Genomic DNA, 26073 nt, shown 5'->3' with positions numbered 1-26073 from the left:
GTTACAAGTTTATTCTAATTTCCATTTTAAATTGTTCTTTATCTGTATTTAATCACAGAACTAAACATAAAACCATAGATATGTATCATATTTCCAACAATAAATATTATAAAAAAAGAATTTGATAGTTATAAATATTATTAATATGATAATAAGATATATTTGCTTTATTATAATATTTTTGTTTTATTAATGATGCCCAACGAATTATTTCCCCATAAAATGACGATCACAAGTGTTGTGCTGGTACTCCATCTGTTGGAACAGTTAAGTCTCCATCTAGAGATGGTGTCACTTAGCAACAGCCAGAGTGTAGTATTCCACTGGAAGGTGTCACTAGACATCGTATTTTAAAAATTTTTCTTTTATTTCACATCTGATATGATTTTAAATATCAACTTCGTCGGCATTAATTTATCTTCTAGATAAATATGTAAAGTGTTCAATTTTGCACTGACTAATGCAGTAGATTTGACATATCCATTTTATTTTTTGAGTTTCTTTGAATATGGCTTCAGATCAGTTGGCTGTTGTTTTTAATTGTTTAAAACATAAGAATAAAGTAAGTTCTGAATTTGTATATTCTCATTTTATTGCTACTCTTTATAGGATAATAATTCTGATGAGCGTAATTTACACAAATGGGAATATAATTTGAAAAATATGTCGGTTAAACAGAATCCCAAGATGTTTGTTGATAATACTGTGCAGTTTATGGAATCCATTTACGCATTGGCTTCTTCCAAATCATATACGGATCAAATATTCTTGTCGAGGAAGCATTTAGGAACTTTAATGGTATGTATTTGAACTAATATATATTATAAAAAGGTTTTCTTGAATAGTTCATAGTATCTTCGAAATAATTTCATCAACTTTTTATTTCTTAAACCTTTTATGTTTTTAGATAGGATTTGTTTTAATTTTAAGTCAGTTTTCTACGAAATCGATGTAAAATACTTAGAATAAATAAATAAAAATTGATAAAGACAAATCATCATGAAACAGAAATAATTTGCTTTAAGTATAAAAATTGATTACAAACTATTTTTACAAATTTGTATATTCTAACACATTCTATTATATTTTAAATTAGTATACAATAAATTTATATTTGATACACATTTAATCCATTTTGTGGAAGTTTGCTGATTGCACTGGTTCTATTCCTGTTCCAGTATATATTTTTTTCAAAAAATTTGTATAGGGCTATTGAAATTTCTTAGTAGATCAGAGATTTATATACCTTCTGATTCAGTTTTTTTTGCTTTATAAGTTGCCAAAATGAGATATGTTCCACTATTTCTTATAAATATTTCTTAAACCTATAATGAGATAGGTGAAACTTGATTTTTTTTAAAATTTGGCAAAATAAATAAGTTAAGGCAATGAGTAATAATCTGTTTGTAATTTTAACTTTGGTAGCTCACGAAACAAGATATGTTGTTTTATTTTAGTTCGGTATCAAAAACTTCCCAAATTAATTTTAATATTGGCAATACCATATTTGTTGTATCATTTTGTTTCACTCATTTATTTTAAAATTTGGTATTTTTATTTCCGAGATGACAAGAGTAGGAGAAGCAAATGAAGCTTACGAAAGTAGAAGTGAAGACAAGGCAGAGGCTAAAAAATATATATTTGTATTCGAGTTACAACAGGTGTTACTTCTATCATATTTAGCAACAAACGTTTGTTTATATAAAATCTAACCATTCAGGACTGTAGTGCTTCCACTCATACTTCAAGCTGTTTTATGTGGCATGAAGTGATTGGTCGCAGAGGTTCCGAAGAAGTGGCTTCCTGTATACTATATTCTGGAGTTCACCTAGTGTTAATATTTTTTGTTAAATACTTTTTATCTTGTAGAATAAATTTACTGATGAAACAATGGAGATATTCATAAAATATTTAATCCCATGGATTATTGAAAAAATAATAGATGGAAATAGAAGTGGTTGGTGCATAAAAAAAGAACATCTAAAATGTGTTAATACTCTTTTACCTAAAATCATGAATAACATATATTTTATGGGGATATTAATCAAGGAAATTTCACCAGTCTATATGTAAGTAAAATCATTTATTACTCTTTTATTTTTAAATTTGACATTTAGAAAAAATGATTTATTATTATGTTGAAAAACACATTTTTTGTCGCTTTTTGTAGTTAGTATTAAATTAAAGTAAATAAGTAATTCATTTTTTTCTTCGTTGTTTCTTTTGTTTCTCCATTTGCTATTCATCACAGAAAAAACTTTTTTTGTGAATTTTGATCTGGAGTGAATTAATAATAGAAAGGATATCGCTTTGTATAAGTTTAAAAAATTATCAAAAATAGAGTATTTTTGAATAATATATTGTTCTCATAAAGTATAGAGTACAATTATCTAAAATAATGTAGTGGTGTCAACCCTAATTGTAATTGGTAGTTTGTAATAAATTGAAATCTCCTAGATCAAGAATTTTAACTGCTACACTTTTGATTGTATGGAACTGCTTTGCCAAACAAGCAGCTTTAAGCCTTTTTAATTTTAAATCAAAACAAAACATGTTGACTTTCTCAAAGGCTAACCTACTCAATAAACTTTGATTTATTTGCAGAGGTGGTAGTCCATGAAATAATTAATCCTTTTCCAATTGTTGTGCTTTATACATTAATTATTTTATTCCTTTAAATATTAATATTGTTAAAAAAAATTAACAAATACATATTTATAGACTGTAGACATATGCCATATGTTCATTTAATGTAAAATCAATACTGTCTATGGATGAATCTGCTGGAGTTAATTCTTCACTTTTATTGATCAATTGGCCTCCTACATAACCTGATTTATGTATATTAGCATAACTTTGATATGTCACAGATCTTAACAATGTAAAGAAAACATAATTCGACCTTATTATTCCTGTAATTTCTTCATCTCGTAGAATTCACTTTATTTTCAAGTGTTATATTAAGAATATCACATATCATTTGTGAAAGCTGACGGAACAGTTCCCACATTATTTGCCTTATGGTGTTTGACTACAATTTTTATATTATCATCAAATTGTGTATACATTCTGTTAACAGCATCAATTATCATTTTATACTTTATTAAGCATCCATTTTCCTTTTTATTTGTTATACAATTAAAAAAAACACTGTTTTATTACCAACTTTTATAGTCGTCAAATTTAAAATAAAGTGTTTTTAAAAAAGTTTTGAAATTGAACTCAAGCAAATATGACAAAAATCTATTAATTTTCAAAAATTGTAATTTATCCAAACATTTTATTGGAGTTTACATTGGTAGATTGTAATTAACTTATTTATATAAATATTTTACTTTTTTTATTCTTATGTTTCATAAAATATTTTCCACTACTGGACCTGGTTTTGAAATATAATATCAAATTCTATTATTTGACGATTTTTTTTAATTTAAGATACAAACTGATAGAAAGCTTACATGTTTATGGTGATTTTGATTTGCAAATTATGATTTTAAAAACAATTTTTTCTGTATATGGCAAAATAAGAATTATTGCCAATTTAAAGCAAATAATGCCAGATTTGATTGACCTAAGACAGGATATTTCCCAAATCAATGAAGAAGATTCTTTTAGAGAGGACTGCAGAAAATTTTTGAATAAAATGAATGCAAACCAAGGAAAAATATTTTCTTTGCAATGCAAAAATATACAGTTGAATGAAAGTACTTATGTTATACCTATGGTAAGTTTGAATGATAATATTCATGTATCCTCACATTAACTGATCAATGTACAAACTGGATTTTATGTTGTCAAATTTGTAACATGGAACGTGAAGATTCATTTTGAAATATATTGAAACTATTATTTTTAAATGAAAACAGCATAAACAGATTCTCATTTTATTTTTGTGTTCGAAAGCTTAGCTTCACTGTTACTAAAGATATTAATTATTCAAGTTTCATTTATTTGTTAAAATATCTGTATTAGTAAGATCAATTCATCAATATTTTCTAAAAATAAATCCATACTGTATAATTAAATATATAATTGTTCAATTTTAGGAATCTATATGTGGCGTTTGGGTTGATTTTAATTTACTTGACAATGTAATGAGTTGGCAACAGAAAGTTTCTTCAAATGATACATGGGAAGTTATTACGCTATTTAGTTCTGAAGTGGAAACAGTATTTTTAGGGTAAGATAAAATAAATAACTTTTATTGTTATTGCATAAAGATGCCGCTATTTTATTGATATGAATACTTTCTAATTAAAGCGTTTTTATAGAAAAACGCTACATACTTCTTTTACTCAGTAAAAAAATTAAGAAGCTTATTCATGAGTAAGCTTCTTTCTCAAAATGGAGTAACTATGTACACACCAAGCAGCAGTGTAAAATGAGACTGTGAATAAAATTATTGCTCATGGAAAATAATCTTGATTTCATGGGAGCTTGAATCTATGGCACTTGATTGTATGCATAATCTATACACATCAATTAATCGACATTAACTTTTGTTTTCCCAGTTAAAATGAGGTGTCCTGTCACCCTCTACTACGGTTTTGGAATTAGCATTCTCTCCCAAATATATGTATTCTGAAATAATCAGTTTCATATTTCTAACAAATAAATTTATATAAACATATTGTACAATGACTCACCTGAAAATAAAAGGTTGAGTAAATAATAAGTAAAAACAAAAATAGTCCAGTACACTGAAAACAACCACTAAAACACTTTAATTATCTACAAAAATACTCAAAACTAGATAACTTAAACAATGACATGTATGTTAAGTAGTTTCTGACTGTCACCACTATTGGGGTGTTATCTTAATCCGAAACGCCTATAACCTTTAATATCTAAATTATAACAGACCACATAGAAAGTTAATAAAAAAAATATAGAAAAGAGACATAAAAAGTTGAGAAAAATAAAAGATTAATGTAGAGATTATTCATAAAAGTTTGTATTTCCTTAAAATGTGTTATGACAAATTAAGTTTTGAGCTAGGAAAAGTATTCTCACCAACTTGAATAATATGTATACACTTTCTTATAATTATTATTCTATTATTGATTTTAGTACATCCCAGGAAACATTTTTCGTCACATTGAATATAAGTGGAAGTTGTATTTCTTCCATCGCAGAAAACCAAGACACTGCGGATAAAATTAAATCTATAAATTTGGTAATAGAAAACTCTGAGATTGGAGATGCGTTGATTAAAGATATTTTACCCAAGGTGTTTGGTACAAAGTATAAATATTCTCCAAAAACCGTTGACATAACTTTTAGTAAGTATTTGGGTAACTTAGTTTGTTATATTTAAATAAACCGTTTTAATTAAGTGCATCCAAAAAATATGCATATTGAAAAAAGTTTTTCGTTAGTGAGGAAGTTTCTTACAAAACTAGCTTCTAGTTTTTGTTGTATCTCAAATAATTGAAAATAGATGAAATATAAATTTATACTCTGAATTTAAAATATCGTTATAATTATGATGTGCCTGTTCTATTTATATGAATTATGTATATGCTAGAATTTTTCCAAGTCTTTTCGGTGTAGAAAGAATTTGGTACGGAATTTACCAAAAATTTTTCTAACCATTGATTACTTCTATCATTCTAGCTTTTCGTTAACCCACAAAGGATTTTAAAAATTATATCCACTCTCTATTCAAAATTTTTTATAAGATCTTTCAACTCCTATTTCTATGACCAACACGATTTTCTTTAATATTTTTCAGTTTGTAATATATCGGAAGTTCACATATTTATTAACAAAATTCTTTCTAACATTCTACTAGAAATTTTGACGTTTTTCTAAAATTCAGGTGTAAGCCTCCCTTGTACTTTTTGAAGCCAATCTGATTTTATTGAAATCTTTTTAAAACAGTTAGAATAGGTCAAAGATATTTGATATTTGCATACTTTTAAATAGCCAAAGGCAATTTACTACGAAAAGAATAATGGGCGAACAATGCTTCCAAACATGTTATAATATTTTGTTATTATAGAATTTATTGTTTTAAAAAACAATATTGGAAACTCATTTATATTGTATTTCAATTGAAACAAAACATATTTATGATCAGATAGAAAATTAGTGAACGTTTGACCATTTTCCTCATTTTTCTTATTCTAATAAAACTGAGTTCTGTCAGCTTCTAATAGTTCTAAAATCTGTAATAAATTTGATTGTAAACTGAAATTAATGTTTAATACTAACCATTTCAAAATAATATTTGATGAAAGAAGTTGATATTAAAAAATTAAAAACTACATATTTTTATAGGTATGAATCACAAACCATTATTAATCGATGTAAGAAAGCGAAGGGATCGTGATAGTAATGATACCATTGACGTAAGTCTGGTAAGTATATATATCGAATCAAATTATCATCTTTTTTTCATATATTTTTGTGATGCCTGTATGTTACTTCAATATTTATCAAGTCATCTGGGAACAAAACCATATGGTACAGTCTCTGGGATTTTATTATACTAGTAATAAATACTTGGAACACATTTCACGTACACTACGTTACTTCTCACATTCTCCGTTGCATATTTATATAACATCCATGTTAAGTTTTACCAAGTTGCTTTTATTATTTTACAGTCATGTAGGTTGATAAACAATTTTTGTAATGCACGAAAACTCTAACAAGGTTGAGTTTATGGACTCAATATCTAGTGCATTTTATTACAAATTTAGGTAATTAAAATATTGAGAAAACTTATAAAAACTTTTGTTTTCATTTTTTAAGCACAATAAGACAATACATACAAAAACGAAGGTAAGAACAAACCAAATGTTTCCAGACCAACATAGGACTAAAACAGGGAGATCGTTATCCACTATGCTATCAATATGGTAGAACAGGGACACTAAAAAAAAGGATAACGCAACATCGGAAAATGAGCTTGAGGAAACGGCAGAGACAGTGAAGATAAATCGAAGTTCATGATAATGGCAACACCATAAAGGAAAAGAGGTTTGTCAATATAACTAAACAAAGAAAAGGCAATGAGTTTAGAACAAGTTCAAAGTTATCTATATCTTGGGCTGGTTATCAAGGACAACGGTAACGAGGGAGAAAATCTGGAAGTCAGGGGAAGTAAACAGTTGGAGCTCTGAATGCGATAATATGATCCAAAATAATCTCCAGAAAGTTGAAGCTACATCTATACAAAACAATAAAAGAAACGAAAAAAATTTTGGACATAGAACGAGGAGAAACAGGAGGAATTTAGGACTGGAAAATGAAACCAAAAAATAGGAAAGAGTGTAAGGGAATCTTACTTGGGGCCTAAAAAGCTTGTCCGAAGCACCTATATATATATATATATATATATATATATATATAAGACAATACCATCATCCTTACTACTTAAGAGGTTACCAGTGATAAAACCATGTATTAAAAATAAACCTTTCCATTCAAATATGAATGAATGAACTTTCTAGTTCAATTGAAAATACCTAAATATCATGTAGAATTTTTTTGAATTCGATTATAAAATATTAAACTGTTGCATAAATAATTGATCTCTATTGTAGACAAGAGGACTAAATCCAATTTCTTTTGGTTCCATTTCTTACGAAAGTTCAGATAGCAATAATTCAATGAGATTTTCTGATACCAATAAAACAGGTGAAGAAAATCTCATCAATACAGATGATCCTAATTTACCAGGAATAATAGAAACTGGATTGAGAAGCACACAAATCTTAGCTGGTCGTTGTAGTAATAAGACTTTCAATTATAAAGAAATCATTAGGTACGTACAAAGATTTGATACAGTAAGATTCATTTAAATTGATATAATAATTGTTTTTTATCGTGCTCTGGAAAATAGGAGTCATAATGGATTTTGATGGCATTCCTAGAGCTCTAGTTATCAACAAAATTTATTTTCTCTATCAATTAAATTACTAACTGATAGCTTGGAGGACATTTATACATTATAATATATTTTTGTTTTTGTAATATAGATCTAGAGAATATTTACAAGAATTTGATGGCGTTTCTAGAGCTGTAGAAATCAAAATAATCCATTTTTTGTCAAATTAAAATACTAACTGATGGTATGGTGAAGTTTCAAACTGTATAATATATTGTTTTTTTTTTTATTTAGATCTCGAGAACTTTCTCAAGACTCTGACAATATTTCTAGATCAGGTCATAATCTATCGCAATCGAGTATGTTTTTTAGTCCAAAAAACGTGAAAGATACACAAACAGTCTACAAAATGGACCGCCACGTACTATCAAATATAACTGAACGATCGAATATAGTTTCATCTCCAAAGGATAATAATAACCATGGCAAAATAACAATCGATATCGAGAAAACCCGAGACAAACCTAAGACATTCACATTTTCTGATATATTTTCCACATGTACTGACCAGAAATCATCAAATAATTTGAAGGAGTTGAATAAAAGATCATCTTTAACATGTGAAGTATGTATGAGATATATTAGTCTTACACTTAACCTACCTAACTTATTAAACTAACATGTCAAACAACATAGCTAAAACAATGTCAGAATTACAGTTTGATATTTTTTTGTTGCTACAAAATGTTTTTTGTTGCTGAAAATTTAGTTCTTAAACTTTTATGATCGCCAAGAACTTGTTACTGATTCGAAGAACGACTTTCTGTTACAACTTTTATAGATATTACAATAATAGAACATACTCGATTTAACAAATTCCGCTACCGCTACCTAGCACAAATTAAAATCGCTCCGAAACATGGCGTCCGCTCCAGAACGTGTTGAGTTTGTAACGTATGCGCCAACAAACGATTTCGCTAGTGTTAAGAATGTCTGTTTCTGTAATCTGTCCATGACTCGTACTTAGGTGATATACTAGATGGCACCACTTGAATAATGTCACAAGGAGTAGTTCAAAAATAAACGAGCACTTCAACAATGTCAACGTCACGAGTCAAGCTGCATGTTGTGGGTTTTATTTTTCCACCTAAAAACCCAATTAACCTGGTAAAAGGGCAGTAATTCAACAGCTAGAGCTGCACAAAGGTTTCGTCCGCTGAATACGACCAATGTTGCAGACTGCAGCTATTATTTAGTTTTTTTGGTATCTTTGTATACGATTTGGATCTCTAAGTAGGATAGCTCCTATGAGGAGATTTGAGATGTAGGACTGTACAATTTATCCCAAAATATGAAATAGGGTTTCAATCAATAAGGTGCTAATTGAGCTTTGAATATAAAAAAAGGACAGTAATGAATAGATATTTACTCATTTCAGATTTTATCCAGTTTGTCAATGATTCAGATAGCTCTTTTCAGTTCAATTTGGCGTCACTACCACTACTGGCTAGACTACTAATGTACATTCATCAATTATAGAACACGGCAAAACACGCAATATTTTCAAAAATCGTTGATTGATAAGATATATCGGCAACTTTATAAAAAAAAATTAATTTTTAGCAACATTAACAAATATTTCTTGACAACATTTGTAAATACACCGAATGAATTTACTCTCATAGTAAAATTCTTGAAGTTAAATATATTTATTATTAATGCTTCTATATGTTCTTGATTTTAGGTCTCTTCTGTATCAAAATTAGTTTTTTTAAATAATTTTTGAAAGATTGATAAAAAATTTACGTTTCGACTCATTCTTTATCAAAATATTTTGAAACAGAAGAGACCTAAAATCAAGAACATTTAGAAGCATTTATATATCAAAAGGTATAAGAAATTCAAGAAATTTGTATTTATTATTTTAAAATACAAGCTATTTCTTATTCTGTTTTATTCTATTTACCTTCCCAGGTAAGATAAAGGTTTTTTCCCTCCTGTACCTATTTTATATTTTTTTCTCCCTTTTCCTATTTCTAATTCCTTTCCAGACTATATTATTTTTCTAATTAATTTATTTTTCCAATATGTTATTTCAAGTACTAGCTAGTTAATTAATATTAATGGACGATTTTATGTGAATTTCAGGCTTCTGAATGTTCAGAAAATAGAAAAATACCATCCTCAAATACAAAATCATTCTTGAATTACGAGGAGCAAGTGATATCTACACTTGATGCTATAACAGAAAACAGTCAGCAGAAAAGTTCTTATGTAGAAGCTTCTGTGATTGAGAGTTCACAGTTAAATGATAATAATAAATTAGGTTCTCAGAATAATGTCAAAAAAGGAAAGGAGAGTGGAAAAAAGAGAAAAGAGCTGAGAGAAATCGAAGAAACTTCTACAAATGAGCATGTGCAAAATAGGTAATTTTAAACATACTTTATTTGAAGAGATTAATTAAGTTGATTAATTTTTAAAATTGTCTTTTTTTTCACATACTTTCTAGTATTTGTAAGTACTTATAAATCTAAAATCATTGATATTGTTGTTCTATTTAACTATTGAAACGAAAATGTGTAGACTTTTCTCACATATGCAAAGAAAACAAGAGCCAAAAAATCACTAACAAAAAGATGGAGATAGAATGAGAAGTCAGGATAATAGAGAAGACTTTGGAATTCAGGATGTGGTGAGATGGATTAGAGAACGTAAACGAGGTTGTAGAAATGCTTGAAAACAAATAAGCAAAATGGGTAGAAATCAAACACATGAAGTCAACTTAGCAGACCGCTAAAAAATATTATGAGACCTGGAGCTTAACATCTCAAGAAGAGCTCAAATATTCAAAATTAAACTGGGCACGTTATGTTATTAGAAGGGAAATATTAAAATGTGTATATAAATTGATCACAAGACAAGGTAGCCAATAATAAACTTTTATTTGAGAAAAATCTGGCATCAACGGTCTCAGCTCTAGTTTTACATAAAACCATCTAACCTCTTATCAGAATTATTTATTGTACAAAATTTGTAACAAATGTTTTATTTACAGACACTAAATTTTTTACAAAAATCAAGTTTTATAAAACTGTATATAAAACTTTTCTTAAAAACTCCCATCTGTTCCAGTTCCAGACCATTTTAGAACATAAAGGACTCAAGAATATTCGACATCTTCGTTATCATATAGGCTAGGATCAAGTTACTGAAAATTAAGAATAAACTATTTAGCACCGTTACTATGGATACTTTCTCCTTGAGTTCCATAACGATTATATCATTCCACCATATAGCTTCACTGTTTTATACACCGGCGTGCCAACTTCCCCTATAAAATATTCAAACAAAATGTGATAAAATGAGTCCATTTTTTAAAATCATTGCAGTTAATCGGTTTCATCAAAAATTCAATAATTTCCATAAATATTCAAACACTGTTTATTGATTATTGTGTATTGATATAGACATAGGCCAAGTTACAAAGGAAAGAAAAATAATTATATATTTATTTATAGAAATGAAAATATTATCAATAATTTTTATATATAAGATATACAGAAATAGTCTAAATATTTGTTGTACTATACAAATGAATAAATATTACATGACTTTGATTTATTATATAAATAAATCTATAAGAGATTGGGTTATACTCAAATTTTTCGCAAAAACTTGATTTCAAATATTTATTAACAAACATTTATCAACAAATTCGTTGAAGCAAGACTTTTTGCATAAAATGTTCTTTAAAACACATAATTATTCAAAATCATTTTTTCCTTCGAAATCACATAAACATCGTTCTTTTTAGTTTTATTTTTAATAATTTGTAATGACGATACAAATAACATTAAATTAAATGACAACAACAACAGGCAAATGATGGTAAGGACCCTTGTTATAAAAATATAATCCATTTTAGAAAAATAAAATAAACCAGAAAACGTTATTCAATTTTTTTACTACCGTGTTCCCTAAGTTGCGTTTAGAAAATTATAGCCCAACCTCAACCTATAGTTTAGTCAACAAACAATGCAGTCACGAACCATATCAAAAATTTCTGCACTAATGAATGGTTGTTGAAAAATAATTAAATTTAGTAAACACTTTATACCATAATAGTAACAAATAAGTACCTTTTTAAATTTTCTGTTGTAAAATTCTTAGATTTATATATAACTTAAAATTAATTTATACGTTGAAAATGAACAATCTGCACCTATAGATAATAATTTCAAATTGTTTATTTTTATATATTTTTACCAATAGTATAATAGTGGTAGCTATCAATTTTCAAACAAAGGTTTATGGATGAAGAACACGTTTGATTTTGCACACACTCTTGATTTTCACAGTCACAACATATCTTGTATTTATATAAATTTACTATTTCATTTCATGATTGTCGCAATGGGGGTATTGGGGTACAATGAGTAAAATTTAGGTCATTTTTTAGCTCATCATTCACTAGATCTAGTAAAGATTCGGAGAAGTTAAACGTGCATGGACTTGTTATATCGGAAACTAGTTTAGAATCAGATCAAGTGAAGGATACCAGCCAAAGAACTACATTATCAAGAACAAAAACCTCTGCATATAAAGATCCAGATTATGATATAATCGACAAGGAAAATGATATTGGGGCAAAAAAGAATAACCGTAAGTTCTGTATTAAAGAGCATATACATTTTTTTTGTTTCTGTAATTCTTAGAAATATAAAACACTTATTTTCAAGGGAAAACAGCCAATGTAAGGTATGGTTTAAGTTAACTCTTTTTTTACTATGCCAATATTTCGAAATTGTTTAATTTATTTATCAAGGCTACAAAAATTGATACAGTTCAGTTGTTACAGTTATTTTAAAAAAATTAAGGTAAAACTTATTGGTAGTTGAGCTCCATGTAAAATTGTAAATGTGAAAAACACCAATTTTGGTTTTTACTGAATAATTTGTCTTTTCCGTCTGGTTGTTTTTGAATAATTTGTAATATGAAATTTTGAATTTTAAAAAATTTAGGTGTAGTAAAGTCATTGAGTGATTGCCCTTCTTTGTGGGAAATTTCGGATCGTGTGGAAGAGACGACTTCGCTAAAGTGATTTTTTTCTCATTTTTGGAGTTTTTATTTTTAATAATGTGATTGTTTTGTGTGATTTCATGATTAGGTTAAAGTGGCGAGAATGTTTCTTATATTCATTTAAAATGATATATGATAGAAAAATGTGATTGTTGTGAGTTAAGAGCAATTGTGTTTGTTTCTATTTAAATTCTGATATAATATTATTTGCATTTAGATACTTGAAATGGAATCGACAAGACTGGTTACACTTGAGTTGTTTGATAAAGTTAATACATTTGTGTAAATTTGACTAATTTTCTGTGTCAACCTTTTGTTCATGCTGGGCTGAATACTTTTTATATAGAAGGATTCTAAAATTACTCTTTTGTTTTATTTATGTTCTATATCCAAAATTTTGGCTTCTCCAAAGTTCATATTGTGTCCTGTATTAATTACATTTTATGATAGTGCGCAATTTCATTTAAAGGCTCTGCAATCAATTTGGTGTTGTGTAAGGCATTGTTGTAAAATTCGAGAGGTTTGGCCTGAGTATTTCTTGTCACAGTTCATAGAAGGAATACTGTAAATGCAACTTTTCTGTTGTGACGGTTCCTCTTTTTGTTTTATTTTTGAGTGAATTGTGTTAATTGTTAAAATATTTTTGATGGTAATTGTATTAATTTGTGTTGCCTTGATAAAGGAATCAAACAATTTCCAAATACTAAAAAAAATTTAACTCAAACCAAACCCTACATTGGTTGTTTCCTCGTGGAAATAAGTATTTTGTTCTCAGCTAGTCAGCTGTGACTACCCGAAATGTCTTATATATATTTGAACAAAATAACTAGGTTCACAGGTTGAACCGCGTTGGAATTTTCGACGTTTCGACATCCATTTTTGTAGCCATTATCAAGAGAAGGGTGGGAATAGGGTGGTTATTCGTTTATTGGTAGAAAGTGATCCGATTCTGTGGTCTCAATCTGCCATTCCTTTGAATTTCACTCAAGAAATTAAAAAAGTGAAACAAAAAAATATAAAATGATTATATAATATATAAATATATTTTTTTAAGTTATGAATATTTCACCTTTACTCTTTTTGTTTTAGCCAAGACATACAAATTTAGAGGGACCTATCAAAGTGCAACTGATTTTGAGGCAGAGGAAGTATTGGAAACTCATCACAGCGTACAAAAGAAATCGAATAGTAACGCTAATAAAATGAAGTCCAAAACCTACACTCTAAATTATTTTGAGGATATCGCATCAACTACAAATTCAAAGAAAAGTTTTAAATTCCAAAATGATGAAAACTCTGAACCGATCGATATTGATGAAGATAAAGCTTTAAAAAATGTTCCTACAAATCAAAATAATGAAGAAACCACTGAAACTTCAGTAAATGATCTACTTCTTTCTTCGACAAGTTCGACAATGTTGGATAATGATTTGAAAGGAAAAAATTCACGACGTAAAGCGCATTCTAAAAAAAGAAGAATAGAAAATTATTGCGCGTCTCCCGAATCCAAAGGACATGAAAAAATATTGAAGAAACAGCGTAATGATATTGTAGAAATCATTGATGATGATAATGTAGCAGATAAGAATAATTGTAAGTAAAATTAAAAGAATTTTGACGCGTTTTTTTTTGATTATTTTTTATTCATAATCATTGGAAACTGATTTCTAATATATACAAATTTCTATCGTTGAAACAATTTATAATTTTTAATAAAATTTTGATTTATAGTGAATAATGTGCCAATTTAATATTCTTAAGACATCTTATGCATATATGCTACTTATTTCTTTCTCTCTATGTTTTTAATTTCTCTTTTCCTTTTAAATTTTTCTTCTTCTCCATTTGTAAAATAATTTTTTCCTTATCAATACTGATAATTTTATTTTTCCTAATTTATACAATAAATTCATATTATCTGAACTTTTGTATTTGTATAAATTTTTAATTGATTGTTAATAATTGATAATATTATAATTGTATTTTATCATATTTCCTCTTATATTCTTTTTACCTACCCTGTACAGCAGTATCTTTTTTATCTTTTTAATGATTTATAGATGTTATTTAGATTATTTTAGGGGGTGTGTTTGCCAGAAAATTGTTAGATTATCTAAATTTTATAGTGGACTGTAGTTATACTTTTAACTGGTTAGGGTGGACTTCTATTGTGTCAATTAACATGAATACAAACTTCTAATTTGAAATTTTTCTTCAACGAGCTGTTCTCCAAAATATAATATTAACATTTATCTTTCATGTAAAAATATGTAAAGTTATTGTAAATTTCATAAAATCAACAACAATATTTATAACTTTTTTTACTAGTCACCACAATGTAATTTAGGTTTTTGGAACAATATAATGAAACAGTGAAAATATACAGACATTCCTTGGACAGCAATGTTTTTGGTTAATTAAAATGAGATATCATGTTTTTTGTGCTTTTATTCTGCATTGAATATTTTATTATTTTTCATATAAGCCATGAACAATGAAGTGAATCAAAGATGGTATGCAACTGATTCTGGAAACAAGAAAACTGTAAAACCAAAAATAAAGAAACTAATAATTAGATTGGATCGACTTCAAGCGGTACCTAAATATCAACAGACCCCTGTGGAGGCAGTACCTTTATTATCTTCAAATGACCAAAACATTGAATCTTCCAAAGTGGATAAAGCATTTGATGCTTTAAAAGAACATCCTGATACAGTTGTGACTAGTATCGAACGTACTATAAGGTTAGTAATTTTGTTTCATTAGTTTACCATGCGCAATTCAGCATGTGATCATTTTTTCTGATTTCTCGATAGAAAATTTAAAATGCTACAGTACTTTTCATAAGTTTGAATTTCTCACATTTGATATCTATTTTCAAATGATCTATTCTATTTTTCTAGTCTATTTTTGTGACATTTTGTTTCAGTTTGTATTTTGAAATTCAACATAAATCATAATTTTTTTAGAAAGGAAGATTCAGCATCAGTGGAATCTAAGTACCAGAGTCAAAAACATAATGAATCAACACGTACAGTAGATCTAAATGATCTAACGAGATCCCAACAAATACAGATATTCCAAGAAAACGAGCATCATAAATTTGTGCTCAATCAGAATCGAGATCGTTCCGATAATTCAAATATCAGAAAAGAAAATGAAGATCAGTTTTCTAATGAATTAAACAAGGTATATTTTTTATAATAATATGCAACAACAATACTACTTCAATAAATTTAAAGTTCTAAAAATTCTAAAATTATTCGTCAGTTGAAAATATTACCTACAATACAACTATATAACTAACATTTATAAATCTTAAAACTTTAATAGGGGTTATAAAACTTTCTATTTATTCTTCTTTCTTTCACAACTTGTTACTCATTGGTAGTTATATCATGCAAAAATTAATTTAACCTTATGTTCAACGAGGTTGCGCGAATGTTGATAAAATAATTGGAACTTCTATGTCTTTGACCAAAAGGAACATAAAATATATAAGAAGGAATAAGTACTATTATAGTTTTGTAAAAAATTCTAATTTTTCTTCAAAATTAAACTTCAATGTATGTAGGTTTTATCTCACTTCACGTCAACATTGTCTTTTTTAGAACAACTTTTCGATCATATCACGTCCCCTATTAATCTTTACCGGTTGATTTTGCAAACCTTACAATATCTGCTAAGTTGAATGCTGTGTATTACCTTTATCATACTTGTTTTATTGAATGACCTAGTAAGACTCAAATTTTGTCACCAAAAATAATATCTACTTTTTTCATAGGATTATGAAATTCAAGACAGCAATAATTCAACTCAACTTCCAATTGAATCAAAATCTAAAATTGGAAAACATCATGGGAGAAGTTGTAGCAAAAAAAGTCGAGATAAAATTGAAAATCAAACATTTGACAGCAAGGAAAGTGATACAAAATTAAACTCAAATGATGTTACAAAAACTTCAAGTGTAGATCGAAAATGTAGAAAATTGGTTGATGTTAATTCTGTTCCGCCTCAACCAACTAAAGAAAAACGTGTGCCACTCGGTGAAGACAAAATCAAAACTATTCAAAATGAAGATATTCCAATTGCATCATCTTCAGTTAATGTTATCGATCAAGAAAACAACATTATTGGGAATAATTCCACATTAAGCTCAAATGATGTTACAAAAACTTCAAAAGGTCGAAGACGTAGGAAGTTGTATGATGTAAATTCCGTTCTGCTCCAACCAACTGAAGAAAAACGTGTGCCAATCGATGAAGGCAAAATCAAAACTATTCAAAATGAAGATATTCCAATTGCATCATCTTCAGTTAATGTTATCGATCAAGAAAACAACATTATTGGGAATAATTCCACATTAAGCTCAAATGATGTTACAAAACCTTTAAAAGGTCGAAGACGTAGGAAATTGTTTGATGTAAATTCCGTCCTGCCCCAACCAACTGAAGAAAAACGTGTGCCAATCGATGAAGGCAAAATTAAAACTATTGAAAATGAAGATATTCCAACTGCATCATCTTCAGTTAATGTTATCGATCAAGAAAACGACATTATTGGGGATAATTCCACATTAAGCTCAAATGATGTTACAAAAACTTCAAGAGGTCGAAGACGTAGGAAATTGTATAATGTAAATTCCGTTCTGCTCCAATCAACTGAAGAAAAACGTGTGACAATCGATGAAGGCAAAATCAAAACTATTCAAAATGAAGATATTCCACCAGCATTATCTTCGGTTGATGTTATCGATCAAGCAAACGACATTATTGGGGATAATTCCACATTAAGCTCAAATGATGTTACAAAAACTTCAAAAGGTCGAAGATGTAGGAAGTTGTATGATGTAAGTTCCGTTCTGCCCCAACCAACTGAAGAAAAACGTATGTCAATCGATGAGGACAAAATTAAAACTATTGAAAATGAAGATATTCCAATTGCATCATCTTCAGTTAATGTTATCGATAAAGAAAACGACATTATTGGGAATAAATCCACATTAAGCTCAAATGATGTTACAAAAACTTCAGAAGGTCGAAGACGTAGGAAGTTGTATGATGTAAATTCCGTTCTGCTCCAACCAACTGAAGAAAAACGTGTACTAATTGATGAAGACAAAACCGAAACTATTGAAAATGAAGATATTCCATGTACAGTTTTTTCAGATAATGTTGTCAACGAAATAATTCAGGATAATACAAAATTGAATTCAACTGATATTAAAACACCAAGCGGTCGAAGACGAAGCAAACTGTACGTTGTTACATCCGTTCTGCCCCAATCAACTGAAGTAAAACGCGTGCCAATTGATGAAGACAAAACCGACACTATTGAAAACAAAGATATTCCATTTGCAGCTTATATAGATAATGTTGACAATGAAAAGAATGAAATAATTGATGATATTACAAAACTGAACTCAAATGATGCTAAACAAACTTCAAGTACTAGTCAAAGACGTAGAAAATTGTTTGATGTTAATTCCGTTTTGCCCCGACCAACTGAAGAAAAACGTGTGTCAATTGAAAACGAAGGAATTCCATTTGATTTATCTTCAGTTAATGTTACTGATAGAGAAAATGACATTATTGCACATCATTCAAAATTAAGCTCCAATGATATTACAAAAACGTCAAGTGTAGATCAAAGAGGTAGAAAATTGTTCGATGTTAATCCTGTGCTATTTCCATCAGTTGAAGAAAAATTTGTGTCGATTGATGAAGATAATGTCGAAACTATTGATAACCAAGATCTTCCATCGTCTTCAGTTAATGTTATTGATCGAGAAAATGACATTTTCGAAGATAACATAGAGCTAACTTTGAACAATCTTAGAAAAACTATAAGTATGCGCCGAAAAGAAGAACTATTGGTTGAAGCATCTCCGCCTCATGAAGGTAAAGAAAAAACGGAAGATCATACGAAACTCTTTTCAAAGGACCCTATGAAGACTTCAAGTGTAGGTCGAAAACGTAGAAAATTGTTAAATATTAGTTCAATGTCGTTTCAACTAACTGAAGAAGAAAAAAAAATTGAAACATCAATTGATGAAAACGAAAATATTGTAGATCCGCCAAAAAAACCAAGGAAGGATCTCGATAACAATGAAAAATTTGATTGTGGTAAGATAAATTTAGAACATTGAATTCTTTGCTATGTAAATATTCTTGAAACTACTTTCTTTCAAGACTTTTCGTGTTGTCGATCAATGTTGAAAAAATTTTTCTTCTATAAATTTGATAATATGTTTTATAGAAATTGGTATAAGACTTTTTTATGAAAGTTTTAAATTATAAAAATTGAGAAAATAATAATCTTGATGACCATACAGTCGATTCAATTGATATCAAAACATTGATTTTTGTTGTAAAGTCTTACAATACTTTCCTTAAAAATGAGGAAAATTTATTAGCAAAATGACTATGCTTCGCCTCTACGCACCCTTCATTCGATAAATATTCAAAAATACCATAGTCACAATTTTTTTTAAAACTTGCGTGGTGTCATGGTTTCAGGAATGAGACAATTCAATGACATATAATAAGTGTTTTCCTTTGTACCTAACCTCATACATAGATCTGATTGTAGTAGAGTATATTTTTTTATTGAAATATTGATATTTTGTGTAAAATATCACTCAAGACATGATATAAACTAGTTTGTGACACATTTTCAACTACCTTCTTCAATGATTTTATATTTTGATTTAATCAATTTTGTCAAAAAATGTTTTTTCTTAGTTTTGTGACATATCTGACTTTAACTTATTCAAAAATTACTTTCCAAGTTAATTTGGTCAAAATTCGATGTTTCTAAGTTTGGATTGACAAAGAAACTACCTTTCTGAGTTCAACTAGCTCAACAAAGGGCCTTTCTTAGTTTTATTTTGTCAAAGAAGCAGGTGTAAATCCTTGACTTTAACAAATAAACTGAATACAAAGATTGTATACATAACTGAATCAAAAGAGACAATGATTTGATATCATTTGATGCGTATACTATTAAGAATATGCAAAGAAATTTAATTTTATAGCTGAATTATTAAATCACATCTATTGTAACCTAGAATACTCAATACTGTCACAAGGCATGGAGATGTATTCTAGAACCCAACAAAAAAACTATTTAGATTACAGTTAATTTCATATCAATGTATTGGTAATACTGAATCCATTCAAATTAGAATTTCATCTTACTCTGTGACAACGTCAAGTGGATTTAAATTAAAACTACATATCGTAAAATTGATGGTGTATATTAAAATATTAATTAGAGATCGGAGTATAATTTTGAATTGTAGTTAATAATTTTATTTTTTTAGGATACATAAAAATTTTTTCAAGTGGATTAATTTCACCGTTAAAAGGCATGAGTAAATCTAAGAAAAACTTCAGTACTTCCACAAAATTAGAGACCAAGAAAAAACGTAAATCTCAATTTTATGTGACGTATAGTGAAATAGTTGCAGAACAAGAAGCATTTAAAAGAAAATGCAGAAATTTAGTACGTGCTCAAAAAATGAGCATTGACGAATTTTACAAACGAAAGGCTAAACGTAAAGAAAAACATTTTATAGACGACTCTAGAGAAAAGAAATTGTTTAAAGTTAGACCTATTACTAGTAAAAATTATGATTTGTCCTTTTCACCGAAACGTAAGTAGCTTGATGACAATAGATTTTTTCAATTACCCAATTAATGAAAAATAATAGAAACAATTTTACTTTGAAAATGGCTATATACTATAGGGCACTTGCATTTTTTAAAAAGTATTCATTTTTTTGATCATATAAGTTTTTGATATGAAATTATGTCAAAAAGTGAAATATTCAATTAAAAGTGAAATAATAATACCTAAATATTTAATTGAGAATCGCAAAAATTTCAAATTTTTAAGTACATATCGTTATCGTTGCCAGCAACGTAGCGTGTGCTGTTATAATACAATTTTTATAAAATGAATAAACCTTTTATAGGTCAAGTTATTACATTACTACAAAATCACATTAAAAATTAAAATCATGATAAACTTAATTACCATAAAATATTAAATTAATATGATGACTTTACTTATTATATTACTTATTTACAAACCATGCAAGTACTCTATTCGTCATATTTCGATGAAGACCGAAATAGGTCGAAACGTCAATACTTTTACCTTTCTTAAAAACTGGTTTTTAATCAGAAGACATTTAAAACCAACAAAAACATAAAAAGGTCTAAGAAGTAACAAGTTGAAGAAATTCATACCATTTTATTGAACATATTTCTGTGAGCTACTATCATCAATACAACTGTTCTAAATACCATGCAAAAATAGTTTTTGTATAATTTGTATTGCTTATAGATAAATTATAGTATCAGTGAATGATTGTGATATTTGAAATCCTTCCGATTCTTTCTTTCTTTCTTTTTCGTATTAATTGAGGAAAAATTAAATATTGATCTTTAAATATTAGATCACCCTGGACAATGAGACGTTAGACACATTTTAACAGTGTCTTGGACTTTTTGAAATTTATTTGACAACCCCTGCTGGAAAGTGACTTGTTTTAGTAGCTGTTGCAAATTGGAACAATTTTTTTTCTGTATAGTTTGAGAAATGAAGGTTTGTCGACGTTTGACATGAAATTTGTGAAATAAAAATTGAAATTGATAATAGGTACTATAAAATTTGCTGGCTTATAAATTATTTTGATTATATCCTTTTCTCATTTATTTTTGTTAGTAAAAAAATAATTTATTAAAGGAAATTATATTTATAAACGTTATTAAGTAGAAAAATTAGTGGTTTCTCAAATAAAGAATAACCAATTTTCATTAAAAAATCAATTTTTTCAATTTATTAATATTTTCAGCTGGTGAATGGGATGAACTTAAAAGTATTCTTGAATTTGATCGCCGAAAGACTATTAGAGCAGAAAAGTCTGCAAAGAATTACTCAAAAAATAGTAAGTTGCAATATCATATACAAGGAGTATATATACAACCCATAGAATTAATTAAAATTCCTCTAACAACACATTATTAATACGCTAATGTTAGCTTCACCCATATGTGGGTTATTTGTATGTAACCCTCCTTTGGACTTGTGGACAAGTTACTTACTTAATAAACACCTTACCAACTACGGCTCGATATAACCTTCGACGAGATATATGAATATTATTAAAAAACTATATGAAAAGTTGTATCAATACCTCCCAGTAAATAATTCATGTTTACTTGTTACATCAAATAGTCAGTACTACAATTGTTTCTTTGATTGCAGGTGAACAATCCAGAAGAAATACTTCTCCGAAAAATAGTTCTAAAGAGAAAAGGCGTGAAGAGGGACTTCACAATAAAAAAATTAATATCATATCGAACATATGCATAAAACGAGCAAATGAAATTCCATTTTCTAAAATTACAAATTGTGAAGAACAGGTAAAATTGATAGGACAGAATTGGCCAGTACTTTTTTGGAAATCCTGTTTACAGTAGAATATGTGAAAATGCTACTAGAAATTTGTTACATCCCGGCGCTATGTGTCGAATAGTTTTCAAAAATCTAAGGTTTAAGGAATGCATGGGGACAAGATGGCAGTCACTTGGACGATATTATTTTTGAAAAATAATATTCATTATTCATTTTAAATAAAAGTTGTTTGAATTGAATTTATTACTCAACAACTACATTGTTTGCAATACTACCAGGTACTTTAGGTAACTAACATTTTCTAATTTCGTTTTAGGAACAATCCACAGAATCTGACAAAATCGAGGAAAAAGTTTTTAAGGAGTTGAAAGCCCCCTCGAATAATATAGGTACGTTTTAACTACAACACATTTTGATAAAGTCTAATAATCAGCGAAAATGTCAAATATTCTCTACGATTATCCAATTCTTGGCAATCCCTTTAAATGCTGTTTATATAGATTTAATTAATAGTACCTTTGCATATATTGTAGCACCATTATTGAAACTTTGAGTTATCAAAGATTTTTTTCCTCGTACACCACATTCAAAATATTACTGGCTTCAGTAGAATCCTTGCTGATATATTTTCATCCTATTCACAAATTTGATAGAAAGATATGAAGTTCAGTTTTATCAATCGAAAGTTACATATATCTTTTGTAAAGAACTCACCGGATAGATAATTTATTTTGTGCCTGACTCAGCATCTCATTGTTCTGCCTCAAAAATACGTAAACCCCCCCCCCCCCAATAGGTTTTTATGTCCTATATACCAAGGTATTAGCACTACATTTCCGAGGAATCTTTCTTCTTTTCCGAGAAGTCTTTTGCTATAATAGTCATGACAGGACTTTCGCCGAGTAGATGTTCTTCCGTCTTTATAACTTGTTCGCAGTATCGTCTTCTGCCATGCCTCTCGTCTTAAGGTGGTATTTCTCAGAGCAGTGACCTATTAAAAGACCAATCACTAATTTAATGTCGTTTTTCGACATCTCACACTTAACTTGGTTATGAATATTTTGAATTGTCTTAAGTCTGAATTATTCCACCAGTAAACTCAAATCTGGTTCTTTAGCCATCTGTCATCGATCATGAGGCTAAAGTCTAGTCCCAAATAAGAAGTAAATTTTCTACTTCCACAATAGCACAGTAGATTTTATCTTGTTTCTTACGCAGATGACTGTTTTCCAATAAAGGTTATAGTATGTTAATGTAAAAAAATAGTTGTGATCAAATGTATAGTTGGACTAAGTGAGTTAAATGGTAGAAAAATGCCAGAAAGCGAATTATGTAACGAAATATCAAGGATAGAGTGGACAGAAAAATCAAGTTTTCACTTTTATAAAACAAATTTCCACCATATCAGTCTCTTCGCGATAAACTCAAAAAATACTGATTATATGTTGAACAACAGGGACGGGTCGCTAGTTATACAGATAATTTACATATAACAGTGTATCAGGAATTGAAACTTTGTATATTAATATAATGTTTTTTTTTATTATAGTTGCTCCATGGTCTGCCCGCGCGTTTTTTAATAATGAATTCATAACTATCGATTCCGATGATTACATTGGAAAATATTTGCTGATATTCTTCTACCCGTTCGATTGGTAAAAATCTTATACATAAATTATTTTCAATGTAATCAATTCTTTTTCGATTCATCAATTTTTTTCTACTTTTAGTGGTGTTCTACCAGACGTTTCGCCCTCCTCGGAAATAGAATATTTTCAAAAACATTTTGAACAATTTCAACAATTGGATATACATATTTTAGGCTGCTCTGTAGATTCTATATATACTCATAAATTATATATAACACAGCTGTTATGTAAAAATGAATCTATAGATAAAATATCATTTCCATTAATAGGAGATTCTGGCTTTAAGATCTGCAAAATTTTTAATGTGATATATCCCAATAAAGAACATTCCTACAGGTAAGTAATTCACATTTTATATTTAGTTTGTACTTAAACATTTACAACTTTGTGTAGAATGTATTTTAGATTTTGTAGGGAATTGTTTTCGCTGTGTATAATACTACTATACTCAAAAGATATTTTGAGTAAGATTCTAAAACCCATTGTTAATTCTTAAAAATGCCTTAAATGCTGTTTGTATAAATTTAATTAACAGTATCTTTGCAGATATTGTAGCCACATTATTGGAACTTTAAATCTATATCAGGTCTTAAACTTTTTTTCCTTGTAGACCACTTTCATAATACGACTGACTTTAATAGACCCCCTTCTGATATATTTCTACCCTATTTCCAAATTCAATGAAAAAATTGGAATATAAGTTCTATCGATCGAGTATACGTAGACCCATGTTAAGTCTTCTGTAAACACTTTGTGGTTTACCAGAAGAAATAATTGTATTTAGGACTCACTGGATAGTAGATTTTTCGAAGAATCGTTTTGGCTTTCCAGTCACACAAAGTTATTTTGTCATGACTCTACATTTCATTGTTCTAACTCCAAAAAACGTAGATTTCTCCCAATATGTTAATCCTACATCTTCGAGGTACCTAAGCCTTTCCTAAAATGAACAGGGCATTTGCAGAGTAGATGCTCTGATGTCTTTATTGATTATTCACAAAATCTATAGTTGAATATAGTTATGAATCTTTTGAATTGTCTTAGCCTCTTAGCTTCTTTTTTCTTATCCATTAATCTACAATTTATGTATGAGAATAATAATTCTAGTCAAAAATTCTCACTCTAACTATAATGCCTGGATAAATTATATGTACTAAAACTGTATCTTTTATATTCTCAACTGTGATAAAGAGTAGCACAATAAAGACCACATTCAAACTTATTTTTGTTGAGTAAAATACACAGTGGAAACTCGATTATTAGGCTCCCAATTATACAGATTCTTGATTTTAATCATGATCAAATTATTTCATATTTTCAAATAACAATTGCCAAATTAACCCTTCAAGTAAAATATATATTTCATTTCTTAATATTCAAATATTATTATCAAATTAATATATACCTACATTATACATTGTTCCATGATTAAGGTTGTGATAGAATTCAAGTCATTCAAGAAAAATTGTCATATCTTACTAAGTTCTAATTAAAGATTCCTAATATATTTAATAATTAAGAAATTATAATTAAATGGATGAAATAATAATTCTTTTTTGTTCCAGGGCATTGGTAATTATTAATCCCGAAGGTATAATTATTAAAAAAGTCATTGTCAATATCAAAAACGAAATTTTATTGACGAATGTTTTAGATTTTATTCGCTCACAAAAAAATTCACGGTAGTTCTGTTTTACAAATTCTATACTTTTATTTTAATTATAAAAGTTGAATAGATTATATTTGATTTTTAAAAATGTGTACTTAGTTTTGTATAAATTTAGTCAACATAAGAAATTTCGTTATTGTTCAAAACATAATTTTGTGTATTCTTAAAAATCTGTTCATAACAAAAGTTTTTCTACCAATAAAAAAAATAGGTTTTGATTAGATTACGAAATTTCATTCGAAAGGTTTTCAATTGCATCATGAAATTGCAGAGGAAATTCTGAATATCGAGGAAGGAGCCTGGGTACACATAATGCTACAGTTTTTTCTAGAAATATGGAATATATCGAGATGATCAGTTTGGTGTATTTATGGCAAGTGGCGGTTGACTGCACCAACTATTGTTAGTTTATT

At 28.3% G+C, this 26073-nt stretch overlaps 1 protein-coding gene across 1 annotated transcript; it reads left to right on the top strand.

Annotated features, from left to right (window-relative positions):
- Positions 1–386: 386 nt before the first annotated feature.
- Positions 387–25748, top strand: LOC130890894 (uncharacterized). Its single transcript, XM_057795296.1, has 22 exons — positions 387–562; positions 610–798; positions 1870–2069; positions 3436–3724; positions 4047–4180; positions 5071–5282; positions 6283–6362; positions 7554–7774; positions 8132–8462; positions 9986–10263; positions 12297–12499; positions 14006–14509; positions 15402–15660; positions 15886–16105; positions 16701–19041; positions 20241–20573; positions 21780–21872; positions 22193–22350; positions 22659–22731; positions 23892–23997; positions 24073–24327; positions 25557–25748. The coding sequence occupies exons 1-22, from the start codon at positions 509–511 to the stop codon at positions 25675–25677; spliced, it is 6654 nt and encodes a 2217-aa protein (XP_057651279.1). The 5' UTR covers positions 387–508; the 3' UTR covers positions 25678–25748.
- The last annotated feature ends 325 nt before the right edge of the window (positions 25749–26073 follow it).

The sequence above is a fragment of the Diorhabda carinulata genome, chromosome 2, assembly GCF_026250575.1.
Source record: "Diorhabda carinulata isolate Delta chromosome 2, icDioCari1.1, whole genome shotgun sequence".
Lineage (NCBI taxonomy): Eukaryota > Metazoa > Arthropoda > Insecta > Coleoptera > Chrysomelidae > Diorhabda > Diorhabda carinulata.
Note: the sequence above shows the minus strand (reverse complement) of the source record. Positions and strands in the feature narration are given on the sequence as shown.